Source organism: Dermacentor andersoni, chromosome 2 (assembly GCF_023375885.2).
Source record: "Dermacentor andersoni chromosome 2, qqDerAnde1_hic_scaffold, whole genome shotgun sequence".
Taxonomy (NCBI): Eukaryota; Metazoa; Arthropoda; class Arachnida; order Ixodida; family Ixodidae; genus Dermacentor; species Dermacentor andersoni.
Genome location: NC_092815.1, coordinates 170,600,531 through 170,623,045, shown reverse-complemented (window position 1 = coordinate 170,623,045; position 22,515 = coordinate 170,600,531). Strand labels below are relative to the sequence as shown.

General features: G+C 48.7%; 2 protein-coding genes across 2 annotated transcripts in view; both read right to left on the bottom strand.

The window, feature by feature from the left end:
* LOC126540453 (uncharacterized) overlaps positions 1-22,515 on the bottom strand; it is a 129,382-nt gene that overhangs the window by 50,864 nt on the left and 56,003 nt on the right. The window lies entirely within an intron of this gene.
* On the bottom strand, positions 12,862-15,568 carry LOC129387244 (uncharacterized). The gene is made up of 2 exons (XM_055076043.2): positions 15,477-15,568; positions 12,862-15,230 (listed from the first exon to the last, which is right to left on the bottom strand). Exon 2 carries the CDS (start codon positions 15,087-15,089, stop codon positions 12,960-12,962), a length of 2,130 nt encoding a protein of 709 aa, XP_054932018.1. The 5' UTR covers positions 15,090-15,230; positions 15,477-15,568; the 3' UTR covers positions 12,862-12,959.

Genomic DNA, 22,515 nt, shown 5'->3' with positions numbered 1-22,515 from the left:
AACTATTCAGCTTTCTGTCGTTCTGATTGTCAAGACACGTCGGCTAGCTCATGGCACGGAAAACACTCCTTGGCGTAGAGGGGGTGGATGTAGGACAGAGGAGAGTAATATTTGCACATTTCGCGCATAATCCCGTCGCACACACCCGACGGACAAGGCTTTTGAGGTTGACGAGCGTGACGATTAGGCACGCCGTGTCCCAGGTGCTTGGCATCTGTTCCGTTCACTGCCGCACAAAGTTAGCCGTAACAATGCCTTCCACGAGCGTAGTGAGCCCACACATGACCGTTCCTGCTGATTTGCTGTGTGCGTACCACACCATGATGCACACATTGACCTAAGCGTAAACGACTGTAAACGTTAACCTAAAGCTATGCAACCTTTTCATTGGGCACTGACCACAGGCGGAAAGAATAAGAAAACAAGCTTTAATGAAAAGAACGGTCCGGTACTTTTCGTTATTCTGATTTTGAGTGAGTCCATGCTCTTCCTCGTTTCGGTTACAGAGTGAATTATACAGTGGGGCCCCAACATCATGCCGCAAGACTGAAAAGGAGAGCAATTACGTTACTCGAAGAAAACCTAGCGCGCATTATTTCCAGTACAGTGGAGTAGCCGCTAGTAATGTTCTCGTTATTGAGATTTAATTGGTTAATTATATTGAATTGTCCAACTCTAGAACTACTGTCGCAATTACCAAAGTGTCAATGAGGCATTTGTAGACACTCCCAAATGACATCTAACTGCGGTGTTTTCAGTGACGTACTAATTGCGTAAATTTTTTTTCCGACAGGAAAGAAAGCCCACGAAAAATGAAATATACTACGTGACTGCGCTCTCACCCACATCATAAAGCAGCGTCCTCAAATAAGCTGAGTGCAAGCAACAGGAGGTCCCGATACACTCTGTGAGTCTGGGGCCTCATTCTGTATACTAAAGACATGTAATGTGACCCAAATTCTAATAATAAGTTCCGATTCTGATTCTGAACTGAGTTGCTTATCGCGAACCCGAAGAGACAGGCAGCAACTTGATAATGGTACGGAAGGAGCAACACTAGCAGGCTTCTCGGCTTCGCAGCTTTTCCTTCCTCTCGTTTTTACGTCACACTTATCATCCGTCTCTCAAGGCCAACTGACCACATTGATAACAAAAGCCCCTTGATAACGCGGCCGAAGCGCCGCTCTGACCACGCACGAAACGGAAAAATCAATGGAATAGGCACAGAATGTTTGAAAATCATGGCTCTGCTCACACCACATCGAAAAAGTGCGCGCGCAGCTGTATTTTGCGCCAGAAAATTGCTTTGTACCGAACCCAAATTAAAGTGAAGGTTGTATTTTTCAATAGTGTGTATAGGTGCTGCAAAAACTGGTTAATGGCAAAAAATAAAAGCGAAATAAACGGACCTGGAAGCGACTCACGTGTGGAGAAAAGGCAAAAACGATGTGCTCAAGAAATTAAGTCTACCACTTCTATATGAACCGAATTAGCAATCGGACGTCCGCACAAGAAAAAAGGGGAAAAAGTCCGCGCAGAATCTTCTCTGGATTTACCTGAAGCATTTCGCAGTACTGAAATGGAGTTCCGTGATAGTGTTCTGGTGTGTTTCGTATAATTGCGAAAACGACCGCGAAAGAACCGTGAAACGGAGAAGTGCGGTTGCAACACCGAACTGTTAAGTGAGACAGGCACGAGACGACATAGAAGAGGCGAGTAGAAGCAATGTTCAGTGATGTTATACATAGCCCGCGGAATATGTGCACGTGGTATGAAGTGGCCAGGCAGATGTAGCAAATGAAGGAAATATATGTGACATTTATTCGGTACACTGAACCGTTATGAACCCTGACCAACCGTGCTCCGGCGGCGGCTGCATCTCGCACGGCGGCGTGGTCCCTATCTTGAGAGCGATCTGCGAAAGCGACAGAGTGCGGCATGTGCCGAGAGCTCCGTGAGCGCTGTGTTCTCGCCACTTCGTTGGCGTTGAAGCGAGAGGCAGTGCGCAGGTGAATTCGCTCGCTGCTGCGGGCACTATGTTGAAAGAGACCGTCTTACAGGACGAACCGAGGGACGGTTTCTTCCTTTGGGTAAGGATAGAAATGCTCACGCATTTAAAACCATCACATTTCAGTGTGCCCTTATTATCTATGAATTCGTAAGCGCCATTGAACACCAGATGCTGCCTCGAGGACGTTTTCGAATAGCACTCCTTCTGCAGCTACGCAGAACTGAGTCCGCTGTATCACATCATCTGTGGCTTATTTGATGGCCGATGCTAGCTGATGATGGCCGATGATTTGATGCCCGATGCTTCTACGGCACGAATCGGTTATTCTTGCCTTGAGCCCATCTGCCGCACGTTTCGATCATGGAGACACGATCTTTCACATAACCCCAAAGAAATAAATCGAGTGGAGAGAGGTCACGTGACCTAGCCGGCTAATTTACAGGCCCGTGCCTTCCAATCTATTTCACATTTCTGGAAAAACTGGCTTCATCTGTGCACATGATGTTGCTCAAAAAGTTCAGTGACTCATCGGCTTTTATGAGGATCCAATTCGAGAAATTTGGACGATAGTGCAGGTCCCTATCTTCGAAGCATTGGTGCACGTTAAGGCGGTACGGTGAAAGGCCGAGTCATTTAGGATTCTCCAAACTGATTACTTGGAAATTGTTAACTGCTGGGCGGCCACGCCCCGCAAGTCAGCATGAGGGTTTGAGGCCATAAATGCTAGAACATCCTTACGTAGGCTAGGACTCTAAGATGAAGCCCTTCGCCGCTGTTTCTGGAAGCTGCCGCTTTGTCTCAGGTTCTCGTAATTTCTTATGATAGTCGATGCGTTTGGTCTACCGCCACACTTCCATGATCGATATATATTTGCGCCCTTCCTCTTGATCCATTTGCAGCTCTCAAGGCAAAGATCATGTTTTATTTCTGCTCAATAAAAAAAGACATGGCGACTGGGACAAAACAAGACGGACCTTTGTACATTTGGACAGACGTTGTCAATTCGCTTTTGTGGTCATTTATTCTGCGGCAAAAAAAAAAGAAAGAAAAATATACGTGGGCTTTATCTACGCTAAGACAACAGTTATCACAACATGTTTCCAACTAACACCAAACGCGAGCGACGTGGTACTTCAGCCGGGGCGCGGCAGATAAGGAAGTAGCTCGATCGCGACGTTTTTTTTTTATTTCCTTTATTTCGTTCTGGGTAACTCAGAGGGAGCGCGCTCGAGGGCGCTGCTTTATGATGCGCTTGGGAGCGCATTCACGTGGATTTTTCATATTTCGCGGGGTTTACTTATCAGCCGGGTCTGCACCTCGGCATTCGTTTCGTATCGCGTTGCTCCTGCACCACGGAAATCGAGATGGAAAATTTCAGAGCTTCTCGTGCACCGCCGCCAATTGATTCAGAGTGGTGCAGACGAATCTAACAGACTGAATATAACCAACTCTATTTGAAAGGCTCCCCATAGCACCCATGCATTTAAACCGGTAGCCTCAAGGGTGCCGCCATGTTGCTACACTGTTCTGGCGCGCAAGCGCAGACGACGAAATGCGATTCATATGGGTCGCGCAATCAACGCGATGCCAGGCCTGATGATGATGGTCTGTGACCATTCCCTTTGTAATGGGCGGGTAAGCTGTTACCTTAGCCTGAATAAATAAATAGAGGTTATAAAAAAAGTCAGTGCCCTCCCACTCTGTGAAAAAGGATGACCAGCGAAGCTGTGTATGTGGGCGCCTTAATGGTGAACTTCACCTCCGTCGCGGGCCGGCCCATTATTGCACTATCTTCGGGATCGATCCACGTATGGAGAGTGCTTAACGCCTGCGCCAACTCCGCCGCAGGTCGGCCCGGCATTGCACTATCTTCGGGATCGACGCACGTGTGCTACAATGATGTTTTATTCTAGTAAGGCCGCGTCAATCACTGCACGTACTCGACAGCTCGAACGACAGTGGCATCTGACGCGGACGCCTGAGGAGAAGGCTCGAGTTTTGTGTCGACACACGGACACGATCCTGGTGGAACTTGCCCTTGGCAGCGTCGCTGTAATAAAACGAGTAAATGCACTAACGTAGCGCGCACTGTCACGTCACCTATTCATTGCTCACAACAGGACCTATCGGCGCGCTATATATAGCGTCCACCACTCTAAAACCCCACCCCCGAGTCGTCATTTAGTCACTGCCACCGCCAGGCCCCCGGTGCCCTACCCATCTGCACGAAAAGCTAGCGCGGTCGGGAGCCCTGCCTCCTCCTGCGGGGGTGTTTGCAGGCTTGCACATCGCCTAACGTCGTGTTCTACGTCCCTATCTGCCTTGCCAAATGCCCTACACAGTGTGCATTCTACAGTGGTGTCGAAGCGCCTGCCCGCGCCTCGAACAGGCTGCTTACGACGCTGTTGTCCTATATTGGCTCCGGGCAGATGTCAGTCTTCCAGGCTCTGTATTGCTGCAGCGTGGACTTTGACTCCAAAGTTAGGCGCCATGCCGCCTTTTCTTCTTGTCGTACTCATTCGTAAACCGCTCTGGCCCACTTTGCGCATTACCCGATAGCATGGGGTCGCCGAAAAAGCCGAATTTTCTGCGCTTCATTCAGTGTGTGCGGACGAAATTCCTATTGATATAATCGAACACTCTACCTGCGAGGCGTTCTCTAGCCTTCAGCCGAAGTCTGCCATGACACGCAATCTTGCTACGCGCTTCTCTAGCCTCCAAGCTGGACGAAACGAGGTCTCCCTGTATGGCTTCATTCACGACCTTACCATGGCAGCCCGCCGCTAAACGGCCCACCACTCGCTAACCTCTCTCCAGCCATTCCCGTGTTTGGGCTGTCAGACAGATGACTGCATTGGCAAAGGTAAGCGTAGGAACTTGGTCCGTTTTCCATAACTCACGAACCATGACGAAATGATTAAAGCCTCAGAGTCCCGGTCTGCGGAGGATATTTCCGGCCCGCCTTGAATCCTTGCGTAGATGCTCTCCATACGCGAGCGTGTATTCGGGCTGAGCACACACATTGACACTCAAGTACCTATACTCTGTCGCCTGCTGCATGACCTGGCCCCCTGGAAGCGTCAGAGTGTTCGTGTCTTCCGTGGAACCGGAGAAGCATAGCACTGCATACTTTTTGGCGTTGAATGCAAACCCAAAGCTCCGCCATCTTGCTCGCATAAAAGTTTGTGTCTGCATTTGCATTCCACTATTTAGCAGTAGTGCGATATCATCGGCGAACACTAACCCGGGTAGGAGGAGGAGTAGCAGGAGGAGGAGGAGATATTAATGAAAAGAAAGGAGGAGAGGTCGGCCTGGAGAGCGTGTCTCTAGCCTGCTACTCCTTACTGGGGTAAGGGGAAGTGGGAGATACAGGACAAGGTAGGCGGCAGGGTGATTATGATATGGTACAATGAGCTACTACATACATGTTGTCCAATCCGCGGATGCGCGTTTCAGACACACTACACGCTTGAGCAATCTTGTCCACGCAAGACGTCATCACCCGGGTAAGAGTCCACTGCTGCCTACATCCTGCGCTGACATATTCTAGGGTAAAGCCCCGCCCTGACTTAAGCAGCTCGCGATCCATCTGTGCTGCATAGATCATATATAACAGAGGGGACAAAGGACATCCTTGTTTTAACCCTCTGTTAACGTCTATTTCACATGGTTTGACGACATTGTTGCCCCTATATACGCGGCAGAGAACGGCAGTACATGTGCGTGTCATATTAATATCCTGCAGGTAGTGCAGTAGCTCTCGATATAAGGAAAGTCATCGTATGCTTTCGCCACGTCTAGGAAGCAGCACAAGAGAGGGCGCGACTCTTTCCTGGCGACCTCTATACACTATATCCCTGAGTACTGTGGCTCCATAGTTCAGGCGCCTGCAAATGCATGCTTTCATGCACCGTAAATTTCACATAACTTTTTATAATTAGCCATCGTTTCAAAAATATACGGGATAAACTATACACATTGTTCATGCGTACGTGCTATGCTCAAATGCTTGCGTTTTTATCACGTATTTTGATTATATTTAGCGTTACAAAAGTGAGCGGTAGCAACATGGCCGCGCTTTTCGGTTGCCACTTTCATCGCTGAGTTTTTCGTTAGGGTCATTAAATTCACTCTAAGCACTACACTCTACTACATTAAATCTGGTACGCGGTGTCCCTTATTCCTTTTTTTTTTCCTTGCTTCCACTGTCATCGTGCACCAGATGTAATCATAGTGTATCGCATCTGGTGAATATACATAAAATAATGTAAAGCTTTTGTCCCCGAACACACTCCACAAAACGTTTTATTTCATTCCTTTAGAAATTATCAATATTCGATATGTGACGGCCCTTTTCCCTGAACGATATCGTATTGAATTCCACTCAATAACCTCGCTAGTGAAACACCTCGTAAATGTCCACTGTTCGGCCCGTACTCAGTATGAACGACCATAGGAGACGCGGGAAAGAGGGAGCGCAGAGTTAAACGCGTCGAGGCGCCGCACGGCGTGCCGCGCTGACTGCCTAAGATGGCCACCTTTACGTGTATGTATAACGCTAAGCTTCATTGGTACTGTTGTGAGCCACTTATCCTTCGGACTAAAAGGAAGCACTTGCCGTGTAACAGACGTAAAAAGAGGAGCAGCTGTGTACCAGTCCACCATTTGGAGCAACGGTACTAGCATACGGCCACGGGAAGGTTTGCCGAGCCATATATAGTTTCCTATGTGACACAAAAAAGAGTGCCTTGCTAATATTTCGCTTTTTCCAGGATTAATATATACTTCTCCTTCAACAAATTATCAATTTAAAAGATTGAAAGTAATAACACAAATTCACAGTTATAATATTATTAATATTGTTATTCAAAATTGAACTTGTTCACTTTTACGTCTATCCTTTACTATTTACTGTTCCTATCTAAGCAAGGTTGACTACTTCATTATACACTGTTTTATTTCATTCATCATCGGTTGACTTCTCATCTTTGATTATTCATTTATTTTCCTTTTTATTACTTATCTATCATTAGCTAACTTATTTCATTCCTTAATCATATTACCACCCGGTTATAAACTATCATAAAGAACAAGCGCTGCTCGCTAGAACTATCAATTCAGGTTAAGGAAAAAATATATATATATATATATATATATATATATATATATATATATATATATATATATATATATATATATATATATATATATATATATATATATATACGAAACCAATTCTCGGGCCAAACAAAGCAACGCTGCGCACGCACAAAGCGGAAACCTCTGCATTTTGTTTTTTGCTTCATCGCCCCCTCTCCCCTCCATCGCAAAATCGTCCGAGAAAGAAACGCAGTCGTGCGCATCCTGGGCCCAGCCCCTGGTTGGACCGCGACGCTTGCGGCAACCTGTCAATGAATTGGAGACATTTAAAAAAAAAGAACAATGACAAAGCACGAGCGAAGATTTCAATCAAGTTGCGACGGGCGGTCGGCGGTGCGTTGCGTCCCGCCAAGAACGTTCAATTTTTATTGGAACGCATATGCTCAACACCGAACGATCCGCCGAGGTCGGGAGGTAGATGGGGAGGGAGAGTTCAGGGCGAAGGCTGTAAGCTGTGCGATGTACAGGAGAGAGGGAGAAAGACCACGCCCGATCCCCGGAGCCGCGTTATTAAATAAAATTCTTCATCGACGGTCTTCGAGGCAAGCTGCGCAAGGAGCAACCGCATTGTCAGAAGCCTGTGCCATTATTTGAGGCTTCATCATCATCCTCACCATTGTTGTTGTTGTGGCGCTCCGATTTGCGCACCCTTTATTTACATCTCCCCGCAACATCTTTGGTGCAGGTGCGCGGTACATCCGAAGCACACCACGGGACTGCACAGCGGAGTACTTATGAACCATTAAACCATGTCGACTGAGATACCCGCTGGTTATGCTTCGGCTACCACAACGGTTGTCCTGACACAACTCCAAGACCTTGGCACCTTCTCCAGTACTGATACCAAGGACGCCGAAGACAGGCTAACCGAATACAAGTGAGCCAGCAAGAACAATTAGAGGCACTTCTGGCTAACGCATCTACTATACCTTAAGGGAACGGTCCGCGTTTGCTTGCAAACACACGAGGAGGAATTGACTAGTTGGGACACCTGCAAACAAGAACTGCTGGAACTCTTCAGGAAACCAGTTGGGCGCCACCGAGCCGCCGATAAGGAACTACTTAGCCCGTTCCGGGCTCCAAACTCTTTTGAACCGTACGTGGTGTACAGTGCTCAGCGATTCAAATGCGATACTCGGAGCGCATTGCTGTTGGTGTCTTTTCCGCCACCGGTGAGCACAAGGAACACCAAGCTGATGCATTGTGGTATACCATGAAACCGAGATCCTTTGTGACTCATTGTGACTGCATTTGGCTCCATCCAATCAGCCGGTGTTCACCGGTAGCGCAAAAGAGCGTCAGCTGACATGCGATCCGAGTATCGCGTTTGAATCGCAGAACAGTATACATACAGAATGTATTAGTGCTGTGTCAGCGAGTCGATGACAAAATGTCCCAAGCTTTGAGAGTCGGTCACATTCCTAATGGGATCACCGATGACACCTTTAATTTACTCGTATATAAAGACTGCTCGATCGTTTACATTATAAATCAATACCGGAGCTTTGAAGAAGCGAAGTCACGCAACAATTCGTGCAGCTCCATAAGAATGCCGCTACCTCATTGTGTGAAGACGTGCATTAGCCGCCCGGTACCCAGAACCTGCTGCGTCTTGTGCGACGCGAGATCGAGAGCGCTTCTCCATCAGGTCCTCAGGCCCGTTCTTACGACGATTCCCGCCCGGCAGTATCTTTCATTCAAGCCGTCATGCGCGAAGAGTTGGCCACCGCTGGCATTCAACCCATCTGTACCGTTAGTCGCCCTGCGGTCAACAATTTTCTTGCGACCTCCCCGCCCACAGTCGACCTGTCGTCCACCGTAAGGCGACCCGACCCAGTGACAACAGGTCAATATACTTCGACTACAACGTGACAGGCCGTATTTCCCGTCATTGCATGTCGCTATCATCGGCCTTCGTCGCCTCGTCCCGCGTCCCCTCATCTGCCGGAACACAGTCGCTCCTCGTCGTTTCATGCCCGCAATGATTCGCTGGCACTCTGGTGTTCCTGCTCCGACTCCACGCTATGCCGTCCCAGAAGAACCGGCATTGCTACCGCGTCGCTCTCCGTCACCATACCTTCGTCGCCCACATCCGGAAAACTAACCAGTGCAGCTCCCTGGGGTGATGCTGTATTCGCTTAAAAACCCGGAAATCCTTTGTTGACCCTAGGCACCAGACAATGTCTTTCGGACGTAGATGTGGAAGGCGTGCCTGTTTCGGCACGTTATAGGCACGGGAACGCAATTATCGGCCATTAACGCTCAACTTTCTTGTCGTTTCCCCAGGGTTCTCAGGCCCACCACGCTGACGGCGGTACGCCTTGCGTCGGTGGCATGCGTACTGTGCGTGTCAGCTTCGCTGGCCACCAGACCTACGTTTTATTGGCCGTTCTGTACCAGTGTCCCTGTGACGTCATCCTCAGCCATGACTTCCTGAGGATCTATTCTACCCTGATCAAATGTTCCTCTTGCCGTCTCATTAGAACTCCCTTCTGCACCCGACCTCACCGCCGAATCACCACGATGTTCATATGCCGTCGAGTTTGTCCGCCGGCGACCAGCTACCGCGGCCTATTTCACTTTGAACTCAGTACCCTGGTTTGCGACGACAGCTACGTTATCTGCCCTTCCCCAGACGTTCTTTTGGCGAGGCGTGCAGCTCTCTCGCACTCAGTGTAAACAGTGTTATATAAACCATTTTTTACATGTCCGCGCAAAAATACTCAAGTGAAACATTGGGTGATGTGCCAGGGAGTCCATTTCCTCAACCATCTGACAAAACTTGCGCATGCGAAATACGGATAGCACTGTGAAGCGTGTCGCGCCACAGGGCACCATAACGTTTACTGTGCTGCGTTTGCTGGTTCAGTGTTGCCGAACCAGTTCCGTCATAAATATTAACTTCTCAGTACCGGAACGAAATCGGAGTGCGTTGAAGCCGAACCCGAACCGAACCGATATATTTTATGTTTAGACCTCCAGCTTTCAATATTTAGATCGCTAGCTGTCTGAGGACAATAACATAGACGAGCGAAATAGGGTGAGGCATGGGTCTGCTGCAGAAAAGATCGGAAAACGGCTAAGCACATTGTGATGGCACGCCAAGATATTCACTCAGCCAGGACCATAGGGGACCTCCAGCAAGAAGCGCTGGGATTCAAACTCGTAAACGGTCGATGTAAGCAAGAAATGTCTAGGGAATCGGTGGGGGAAATCGGCAAGCATGCGTTAAGTCGCCAACCCGATTCAAAGGGGAGCCCTTGGAATTCGTCGGTCATCATAAGAGAAACTGACATAACTTTTCAGTTATGGCAAAGTGACACCTGTCATCACTCAAATACAAAGGTCAGTCTATCTATCTATCTATCTATCTATCTATCTATCTATCTATCTATCTATCTATCTATCTATCTATCTATCTATCTATCTATCTATCTATCTATCTATCTATCTATCTATCTATCTATCTATCTATCGATCGATCTATCTATCTATATATCTATCTATATCTATCTATCTATCTATCCATCTATCCATCTATCTATCTATCTATCTATCTATCTATCTATCTATCTATCTATCTATCTATCTATACCTCAATTCAGAAAGTGTTAAGTGAAGGATCGCTACAATACGGAAGCTTGGGGCGCCAAGCCTTGCCCACGAGGACCATATAGCCTGCTCGTGCTTGACAGGCTCTGCAAATGTATATATTCCTTCATACCATGCTGGAGCCAGCGAAGGCCGTTGGTTTCAGACATTCTTTCGTTTAGCCAGTGGCCTCATGAATCCGACAAGGCATCGACGACTTGGCGGCCGCGGATTTCTCGTAACCCACTTTTCCAACGTGGCGGTGGAAGTTCAAACAGGGCGCGCTGTTTCGTGATATAGATAATCTGTGAGAGCGCAGCTATCACGCGTTGACGCCGGACACGAACAATGATCGGTTCTAATTGTTGTCGCTTCGGTGAAGACGCCGGGTCTTTGATGAAAGTCGGGTTTATTTGCAAGGCGCTTGAAAGCACAAAAAAACACCGTCGTCGCAACACACAATCGAGCCACGACTATGTGCCATTCTGCACTCACCCACGATTTCTATTAAAAGCCGGGAAAAAGTAAGACTCCGCGGTATGTAGCGTATATAGGACTAAATACTGAATTTCCTGTTCTGTTGCAATGACAAATATAACAGCGAAGCTGTAAATGGCTTGTTCTGTGTTTTTTCGTGTGCGTCAACAAAAACTATCATCATCGATGGCTCATACCCCCGTAAGCAAGCAAAAATTCAATGGCTCATAGAACCGTAAGGCAGAGGCTGCAAGCACTCAGCAAAGTGAAGCGAACAGTGCTTACCTTCTTTCTAATCACGCATACAACATAGAGAACAGCATGTCGGAAATTGTATTCAACAATGGCTCATACCCCCGGAAGCAAGCGGAAAATGCAATGGCGCGTAGCCCCGTAAGATTCATGGCTACAAAATGCATGTACATTTGTCCTCTTGACTCGCAAGAGGGCAATGACAGCGACTATGGGGATGGATGTCTGTATACCGTACAAACGAAAGACGGAATTGTGATATCGACTGCGCATATATCCCCAGGCACACTCAAATGTGATATGGAGTTCATGACCACGCACTTTGTATGGGTTAGCCGTGATGACACTACCTCTGTGATCATCGTTGGAGACTTCAATGTGGAAATTTCACAACCAAACAAGAAATGATTCACTCGGTTCTAGAAAAGTTTGGCTTGAAGTGCCCCCCCCCCAATCCAAGTCCCCCATCTACTGAACAACAGTCGTCTATGGATTTAATTTCGACTAAGATTCTCAGGTTGCAATCGAACCAGTCAGTGTGTATCGCAGTAATTAAAAAGCTAGTGTCACTGTCATTACCAAATGATGAAAATAAATACATTTATCCTTGCGCTGAGCACCCTTACGCGTTTACCCTTGCGCTAAGCTTATCTGGTCATCCACCTTCACAGAGTGGAATGGCTCAATTTTTTTTGACAAAATGTAACAATGACAAATATTTCTGAAAAAAATATTAATTCTACCCATAATTTTGCAACCTCGTATACTAAAACGATGCCCACTTTAGTAAGGTAGCTGCAGCCTTCAAACAAGGATGCATCAGGCTCATGTGCTTAAGTTTCATTGTTATATTCTAAGAGATTCGTTAACATTAGCTGAGGCTACCTTTATAGTACGAGCCACAACATAAGCATGCAAGTCGCTCCTGCCGATGTCTTTAAGCCTACATTTGCATTTCAGACAACCTAAAAGCTCGGATGGCACGTATCCGTCTTCCCTGGTCGCTGTAGCAGAGCCTCAGCTGACCACACGCGATGGCAAACGACCAGCGCGCACGCATGTTCTATAGCTCATAACTATATATACAACTGCAGTAAAATGCAAGCATCTTTTCAGCTGTCGAGATGGACACAGTGAACGTTCAAGGAGGAAGTTGGGAGGCCTCGTTTATGGTGGAAGGACGCGCTTACAATTAACATTCTCATGGCTGAAGCCAAGCAATTACCAGCGCTACAATTCGCGGTCACAAAAACTAGCAGGAACCTCCAAGTTACAACCTATAAGAATTCGATTTTAGTTAAATGTGTACATCCTTTAGCCGCAATTAGAATTTAAGCCACGCGACATCTACTACGAAAAAAAAACTCTCATAAATAGACGAATGCCATCAACTTTATCGCAACGTCTTCCTGTTATGTTTCTAGCCCAAAATAGGGCAGTTCATCCACATTCCAAGCAACACCGCAGTTCATTCGGCAGCGCTTTCGTGAACTACCGTCACGGACGCGCGATCATCGCACGTGCAGCCTTGTACGACGACAGCGGCGGCCGTAGGCGATGCAGTGGTCGTGCCCCCACCGCCGGCGGCTGTGGTCGGCGAAGGTACGCCGAAGTTACGATCACGCACCACGCCCTTGACGTCGGCCCTTCCGGACTCGTCCTTCCCTACGCGCGCCGTAGGTGACGACGAGTAAGCGGCGAATATCTTAGCCAGCTCCTCGACCGAACTCTCCTCGGAGCCAAGGCCGCCAGCTGCGGCTGCTCGCCGCTCAGGCACTGTGATCTGTAGAGAGCAGGCTCTGTGCAGTGTCTTGGTCGAGCCGCTGCGGCGCTTGCGCACCACCTCCGAGAAGGATGACTCCGACTCGGGTTCCTTCCAACACTCAGTCTGAATATACTTGGAGACCATCTTTATCGGCCCGAGAAAGTCGTGCCAACAGCCCTGGATGCCACTCGCAGTGTTGGGCGAAGACGCGTTTCCAGGCCCCATTCGGCCGAGGTCGAGGTCGTCGGTGAAAGAACCCGCACCGAACGCCATGTCCAGGCATCCGCGGTCTTCTTCTTCTTCTTCCTCGTCGTCGTCACCATCATCTTGCTTCGAGACGAACGGCTCTTTCATTCTCGGGTCCGTCACGTGGCCCGAGCTGCCTTTGGACGGCGCGATTTGGTTCCGTTCGCTCGGCTCTGTGCGGCTCATGCTGAAGTGCACAAGAGGCGCCTCGTGCACCACGACGTCCTGCGATCGTTTCTGCTTGTTAGATTCGAGGACACCGAGCTTTGTCGCCGCAGCTGGGCTTTCCGGGCGTTTGTCGACCCCGTAGTATCCTTCCTTGTTATCTAGAGCGCTGTTGACCGGATTCTTTTGGGTTTCTTCTCTGCCGGCGATAGACCGCAGCGCATGCGGCTCGATAGCCTGCTTTACCTCGGGTGGACAGAGCTGCTGCAGTGGCAGTAAGCTCGCTTCTCCCATCGCAACATCGGGGCGTCTCTGTTCGCTCTCCTTTTGACAGGTGCCTGCCGAATTCGGCTCACGTTTCCCCTCACCCTTCGAAGATGAACCTCGTCGCTCCCCGCAGGGCTCGACCAAGCCGTTCCGCTGTTCCTGTCCGTCTTCTTCGGCAATGTCGTACTTGAAAGAAGAATGCAGTTCGATACACTCCATCAGATCGTTGAGGATAGAGTTCAAGACGGCTTTCTCATTGACCAGCTCGGCTTGCTCCGCGGCTTTCTCGACTGTCGCCGCAGTCGACGCGCAGCGCAGCCCGGCGCCGTCAACGCTCGTCGAGGTGACGTACGCGACCACGTTGTCCGTGCCCCCAGGAGGGGCCGGTTGCGGGTCAGCAGCCGTGGCGGCGCTTCCGGCATCTTCGTTGCTGGGGAACGGCCGACCCAAGCACACGTGCAATGGGTCGCGCAAGATGTTGCTTCGCGACACGACCACCACGGGTTGGCGACGACCTTCCTTACTGCGGTGACTCTTCTTTCGCCGGGATTTCTTGCACCGGCTGCCGCCCTCGCTGCTATCTACACTCGTGATGCTCGCCCTGGACAAGCTTCCGCGAGCGTCAGGCGTCACGCCGCCTTCGGGAGTAATTGCCTTCGACGGGTTCGCCCCCGTGCCAGGAGTGCCTTCAACGGAAGCATCTGCGGTGAGGCTCTCGGATCCTGTCGCATTCTCGTTGGCGTCGACCGTCTGCTGGAGGGGCTGCAGTGCGCCGGGAATCTCGTCGTCAGTCATTCGCGCCGCACTGTCGTTTTCGACAACGAGTGGCGGGACCGCGTCCTTGTCGTGGACGGACGCCGCGACGCTGTCGGTCGACTCGACGCTCGCCGCAGGCTTTTTCGACATACCGCTGGGCGAGGTGGCGCCCTTCTCCTCCTGGTTCATGTCTGACACTGCCTCTGGTGCGAGAGGACGGGCAGCGCCGGGAATCTCGTCGTCAGTCATTCGCGCCGCACTGTCGTTTTCGACAACGAGTAGCGGGACCGCGTCCTTGTCGTGGACGGACGCCGCGACGCTGTCGGTCGACTCGACGCTCGCCGCAGGCTTTTTCGACATACCGCTGGGCGAGGTGGCGCCCTTCTCCTCCTGGTTCATGTCTGACACTGCCTCTGGTGCGAGAGGACGGGCAGCACCGCGTTCTCGACTGACGAGCCTGTCTCGTGAGACAGGGCGCAACTGCGTCTCGCTGGGAACCCGTTACGGCATCCCTGCGACGTCTCGTCTGCTCTGCACGGTCTGGACACCCGAGAAATAAGAAACCATACGTTGTTTCAATTGTACGAGGCGCTTAGACGTGCGCTATAAGCAAAATCAAAGCCCTTGCCTGCATTTGATATTGATTCTTGAGAAAAAGCGGTATAATTTACTAGCAGGCTAGAAGCTTTCCGCAGCTGTCCCGCGCAATTACAGACGTAGTCGCAAATACAGAGAAGACTGTAGACACGTGCGAGGTAAGGACATACCTCAGAGCATTGCACTTACCAGAAATTTGGGATCATTAAAGCCGATCAATGTTTTCAGCGCCGAGCTGGACAAAAAGGTTACAATTTCGACGTCATCTTTGTTGAGCTGCGCGATATTTTTTGCACAGCAGGTGCTTCCATTGATATCGATAGCGTTTTCCCCTGAAATATGAAGACAACGAAAAATACTGACCTTTCTTGTGGTTGTGCGCGCCGTTCGGATAGTTTTCATTTCCGTAAATATAAAGAAAAATATACATTCGGCCAAAACTGAAGGGCTTGTGGCCGACGCCTAGGCGGGGATGTTCGCCCAACCCCTGAATAACTCGCCGGACCTCTGAATAAAGTTATTCTTCTTCTTTCCGGCAGAAATAATCTACGATGACTATCTACGTATGCGAAAAGCATTCTTTTGAGGCGAAAATGAATTTATTGTACACGGAATGCGATGCGCGTTGTTCTATGTGCACTTTATATACTTTATTAGCAATACAGATTATCATGGGTGAGTAATTGGCGATGACATATTGTGATGATTATTATTATGAAGAGGAGAACATACCCAGTGGCAATTTTCCACTGACACAAGTGAAGGCTGTCTCATTCCCAGGGTGGGCTCTCTCAGGGTTCTGGGTACGACGATCGAATCGAACGGCTCCAATAACCAGACGGTACTAAAGCTCACCAAGAAAATGGACAATGCCATCATGTTGATAAGAAGGGTTACCAACCGGCAACAAGGACTGAGCGAGGACAACCTCGTCCGGTTGGTTCGTGCTTTCGTGATGTGTCACTTTACCTACGTCGCGGCCATGCACAAATGGCAGAGGTCAGAAAGGGACAGGCTGAACGTGTTGATAAGAAAGGCAGTCAATAAGAGAGCCCTCGGGCTTCCCATGTACACGAGCTCAGAGCGACTGCTCCACCTCGGCATGCACAACACGCTAGAAGAGATAGCGGAGTCACAGGAAAGGGCGCAGTTTACCAGGCTGTCTACGAACAGTGCCGGGAGAAACATACTGAGAGCGCTTGCAGTTCCCCCAACGGAGATCGAGACCAGTTTGTGCAGCATACCTCGAGAAGAGAGAGAACGTATTACCGTTGCCCCTATTCCTCGGAATGCCCAACCCGAGTACAACGTCGGCACACGAAGTGTTAGGGCTAAAGCCTTCCTGGAAGAGGCCGGCGCACACGCCCGGAGTTGCCGTTTCGTCGATGCAGCCCGGTACCCTGACGGAAAGGCGTTCGCTACAGTCAGCGTCGACCAAAAAGGGAAAATATTAAGCTCCTCGGCGGTCTGGACGACGGCGGCCGAGGTTGCGGAACAGGCCGCCATAGCGCTGGCCCTGCTGGACGACGGGAGAACGACGATATACAGCGACTCGAGATCGGCACCGTCTCGAACGGCACCGTCTCGAAACCGGTCTTGCGAATCGTACGGGACAAGGAAATTAAGCAACACACAATCGTTTCGTTCCCCGCTCACGTGGGACAGATCAAGGGCGCCCCGTCCAACCTCAACGAGTTGGCCCACAGAGCTGCGCGAGGAGTCGTCGACCGCGTAGGTATCGGGTGGCGCGGCGCTGAGGGCCACCCGGACAATAGAGATCCCCCTTGCCTCGTACAACGAACTCACAAAGTACTTTTATCTGGGGAGGCGGAAGCCGCCACACAGTAAATTTAACAGGCCTCAAGCATTGACACTGAGACTCTTGCAAGTCGAGGCATACTCTAGCCCCGCCCTATTGCACCGGATCTATGCCGAAATTCAAACGTCAAACACTTGCATCCTTTGCTCAGACTTTGCCAACTTAGATCATATGATCTGGCGGTGCCCCACGTTACGGGGCGTCGATGATGTTACGTAGTCCAAGTGGGAGGCTTCCCTACGCAGTCCCGATTTTGAAACCCAACTATGGGCAGTCCAACGGACCCGCGACGTGGCGGAGAGGCTACGTCTTTCTGTCCCTACGTGGGAGGAGCCCGCTACGTGCTAGTGCAAGTCTCGATGGACCTTATTAAAGTTTTTCCAGTCATCCATCCAAGTTGCCATCAAAGAGGTCCATTTAAGAGCGACACATACCAAGTGGGGCATAACCAGTGACTCAAGTTGTTTTTGGACTGCGCTGTCTTTCGGATTGGCCCACATTTTTGGCAGATAGCTAGATAGCCGGAAAGAAAACGGGTTTGGGAATTCCAAAACTGTCGTTCGCCTTAAAATGTAGCCCGTGTCAGATCAAGATTAACTTCACTATACATATAATTTTGCTTGTGGGAAACAATCTCACATACACGAGGATACTTGCGCATAGCCTCTACATCGGTGTTTCAATCAGCACTTCGAGTGACGACTGTCCTTTGCAGTAAACATTATTCTTAATAAACAACCCTAGCGGAACATGCAGTGCATGGGCCCTATAACGTAAAACTATTCCAATATGTTTCTATTCCAATCTCCCGACGTCAAATTTGCGTAACCACCGACGCAAGCACCGGGCGGTCCCCCACAGGGTTGTCTGTACAGACCAATCAAACACTCTCCTCGTCCATAGGAGGTAACTTTTGTTTGCTTGAAAAACGAATAACATTGCCTACACTGAGCGGCTTGTCGTATCTAATTGGCTGACAAGAGGCGATGAGAACGCTCAAGTGGAAAGGGATCCGCGGGGGCAGAGCCACTGAAAACCGATAACCTGATGAAGAGGGTGGTGTCGGCGTCTGCGATTGGTCGGCTTTCCCTTACTTAGCTGTGGTGGCTGGTCGAAAATCGCGGCGGCATGCAACGGAAGCTTAAGAATGACGCTAAAACTGACCCTCAGCAAAGAAGAGTTGGCAGAATAAGGTGGTAAACGTGCCGAAAGTGCTCGAAAACGTTACACGGCCACGCAAGAAGTTTTATTATACGCAAATACACCCATGCTCTCCGGCAGGTGCGAGTAGCCAGCGTCTCAGCGATCGGCGGCAGCCATCTTTTATTCCTTTCGGAACGGGGCAGCCTGCGGCTATTCCGAAGAAAATTCAGTTTTGTTCGGCATAGTAATGCATCTTTATCGCGTACACGTCACTTTGACGCGGTGAGTTTGTGCGGTTTTGTGACGTCGCGTGACAGGCAGGTGAAGTGGGTGCAGCCCGAAAACTTTTTACCAATAGCCGAGGGCTAATGGCGAAAAGGGGTTGAATAAAAAATAACTGTTTTTCTTTTTTCTGTCAAATCATGCATAATCAGTGTGCACACATCATATCAGATGGGGAGCTATCGCGGTTTTCGTGACGTCGCGTGACAGACAGGTGAAGTGGGGGTGGTCGAAAAAAGTTTTTGACCAATCGTGGAGGGCTGATAGCAGAATTGGAATAGAAAAGTTTGGAATAGTTTTACGTTATAGCGCCTCATAACAGGATATCGAGACATACCGAGCGGAATGAACTATTCCCGTAGAATATGGTGGGTTTCAGGCCCTTGCTTTCCACGCAAGGTGTCATGCTCCTGCTCAAAACACAGATCATCGACTTTCAAAGCAAATATGTAAAAGGAGTCCTCGTAGTGGATTTAGCCAAGGCCTCCGATATAATGCACATGACTATATCCTTAGGGAGATATCGGCCTTGAACTTAGGCGTTAAATTCTTATCCTTCGTTGAATGCTTTCTCGAGAGCAGGACGGCGTCCATAAAGTTGAGGCAATCAGTCTCGGAGTCTTTCACACTCGGAAGAAGGGGTACTCCCCAAGGGGCAGTTATCTCACCCCTTCTGTTCAATATAGAAATGCGCAAGTTGTCGGAAAGCCTTGCAGCAATTCCTTATGTAGATCATGCATTATATGCTGACGACATTACAATCTGGTGTGCCGGATGATTGGAGGCGACGGTCGAAAAAGCTCGACAGGAGGCTCCGGATGTTACAGAGTCTTTCCTGGAAGGTACGGGACTGGCAGTCTCGCCTGGAAAGTCAGAGCTCCTGCTGTACAGACAGGCTAGACGAGGTGCTAGGGGACTCAACCCACTCGATTAGGTGCCCCTTAGCGTTCGTACCACGGATGGGCACACCATCCCTAGAGTAGACTCTATCAAAATCCTAGGGCTTTCATTAGACTCAAGGGGCTGCAACGATAAGACTATAACTCCATCTCACCAAGAAAACGGAGAACAATCTCAGATTAATTATCCAACAAGAAAGTCGTTGGACAGAAAAAGCTTAGTCCAACAATAAACGCGGCATAGGCGAGGATATACTCCTTATTGCTCAATATGCTTTCCTCATGAACCATGCCATTTGCATAGCCGCGGCTCTAAATTGGACCAAAACGGAGAGATAAATTAGACACGCTCATGCGCAAAAGTGTCAAAAGGGTGCTGGGCGTCCCAATAACGGCGAGCACAGAGAAACTCATGACGTCGGTAGTACACAACACAACTTAGGAATTAATTGAAGCACAACTATCAGCCCAAATTATTAGATTATAATACTCCAAAACAGGCAGAATACTGCTGGATGAAGCAGGCCTCCATCCTAGCTTCAATCAGGGAGAGACCACGCAACTTCATAATCACCCAAAGAACTCCTTTATTGAAGACCCTTTTCCAAGAAACGTCCACCTTCAACACATTAAAGGTCGAAGGTTAGCGAGGGCTAGGGCTTTCTTAAAGAACATATGCGGAACGGAGACCTTTGTTGACGCGATACTCCAGTGCCAACAAGCTTTCCGTAGCAATAGTCAATGACAGGGGAGAACTTCTCTCAGCAGCTTCGCTGAAAACCTTGGTCGACGTGGCGGAACAGGCTGCTATAGCTATAGCATTACTAGACACAAAACGCACTACGGTGTACACGGACTCCCGATCTGTCGTTAGAGCGCTCGCATCAGGATTGATAGCCAAAGAGGCAGCCAGGATCCTCAACGAGAAACCCCCCTTTGACATTATTCATCACATAGCCTGGTTCCCAGCTCACATGAGACCAGACGTATTACCGGGTCACCTGAACCCCAATGAGATAGCCCACGACCGTGCACGAGGTTGCATATGCCGCGACAGGACGGTGTCTCGGCTTAGTTCGGGAGACCTCGCCCACAGTGTTCTTCTAGTTACATTTCACGAAATCACATCACACTACAGAAGGAATAGGCAGAGTTTTCCCTTCCCCATCATAAGCTCAACAGATAACAATCTAGCACGCTCCGCATGCTCCAGACGAGGTCCTACCCTCTAGGGGCTTTCTGAACATGCTCCACCCCAAAATTGATCCACTCTGCCCAGATTGTGGCACTGAATTTTGCTCATTAAATCACACGCTCTGGCAGTGCCCTGTGTTACAGGATTTTAACCAACAAGACTGGACGAAGGCCGTCATAGACCTCAGACAAGACGTCCAGCTCCTGGCTGTCCAGAGGGCCCGTGAACGAGCGGAGAGGCATAGCCTCTCTGTTCCGACATGGGACTAGCCAACGGCTGGGCAGGAACCTACCTACCAGGGCCCCTGCCTAGCTCCTCAGGACTTCAATAAATTTGTTTACTACTACTTATACATCAGAAATCACATTGAAGCTTCACATACCCCCCCACCCCACCCCAATATATAGGTTATCCTTACAAATATTCACATGTTAATAAGAACAAAGTGCGCAGGTGTTCTAAATATGGCGTGTTTCTAACAAGAAAGGAAATGTCGTGGACAATACTAAATTCAAGCTTTTTACACATGCACAAATTCTGTCACGTCTGTTATGTCTTTTGAGTTCGATCCGCAAGAAAAATACTAAATGTCTTTTACAGACGTAAATGATGACTGCAAAAGTAAATGTAAATAGATCGTGGAGCCATTTTTTTTATTCATTGCAGCACTGTTACAAAAACAGTTTTGGCAACCTTGCAAAATTTGTCCAAAAATAATATTTTGTTCAACATAGCGTTCTTTATGTGTGCGTGCGCTTGTAAAGTGAAGGGGGTCAGGTGACGAAACGTGTGTTTGTGCGCGTGTATGTTCACGCACACGCACGCATTTGTGTGCCGGGAGAGGCAAGAATAAATAATCGCGAGGCGTAAGGAGAAATATTTATGTCATTTTTCTTTCCCGCTGGTTTTCTTTTTTCTTGCGCATTCGATCTGACCTCAATTGTTTATCAATTTAATTATCTGAAGATTCCTCTCTCTCCAACTTCGTTTCTTTCTTTTCTTTTTTTTTTAAGGCTTGCTGGTAACTGTGTGCACCGATGCATTAATTTTCTCAGTCTCATTTTGATTCACAAGTTATTCAATTTAAAATCATTTTTGAACCACCAACTTCTTGGCCTGTCCGCCTTAGGGGGTAAATGTCATTGCTTGGGAATTGGGAACGAGAACATCAAGAACAAGCCGACTATAGTTACACGAGTCAATCCCTCTAGTAGCATATGAAGAAGCCGAGTTCCCGAGTACTGGTTTGGATGCATGACAATTTTCAACGTCATAATTCAGGTTGCATTACTTCTCTTCTTCATTAGACCTGACTTTCTCTTCTGCTCATATGTTTATTTCATCGTGGAACACCTTTGACAATGGAACAAGTAGCGATCACTTACCCATTACTTTTGAAATTTTGCTTCGCGTCAGGTTCCTATTGTATGGCAAAGACGCCTCATTAATTATAAAACTTATAAATCTGCTATAAATGCAGGTTTATCAGCGCTGACCACTTGTGATGAGCCACGGAGAGCTGACTCTGTGGTTTCACTTTTAAATTCTGCTATTCAGCCCGCTGAGCTTGCGGTTAAGTCTGGCAGCTCGCTGCCAATCTCATCTTGGTGGAATGAGACTTGCACACGGGATTATATACGAAGAAAAAGAAAGCAGCGTGGAAAAGTCGCCAACATAATAATTCACCGAAACATTGGATGAACAATTTAGTTCTGCGCAGCTGTGATCAAAAGAACGGCGGCAATAGCTAAAGACGAACAAAAAAAATGCGCTACATTCAACTTTGTCGAAAACAGAAAGAAGATCGGCACTTTTTAGGTTTTTACGAAACAAAAAGTCTGTTCGTTCTGCTATGCTATCCCCCAAAGAAGCGGCGGGTTTCCTAAATGA

Coding starts and splice junctions, on each gene's coding strand:
- LOC129387244 (XM_055076043.2), bottom strand. CDS start 15,089: ATGAACCAGGAGGAGAAGGGCGCCACCTCGCCCAGCGGTATGTCGAAA.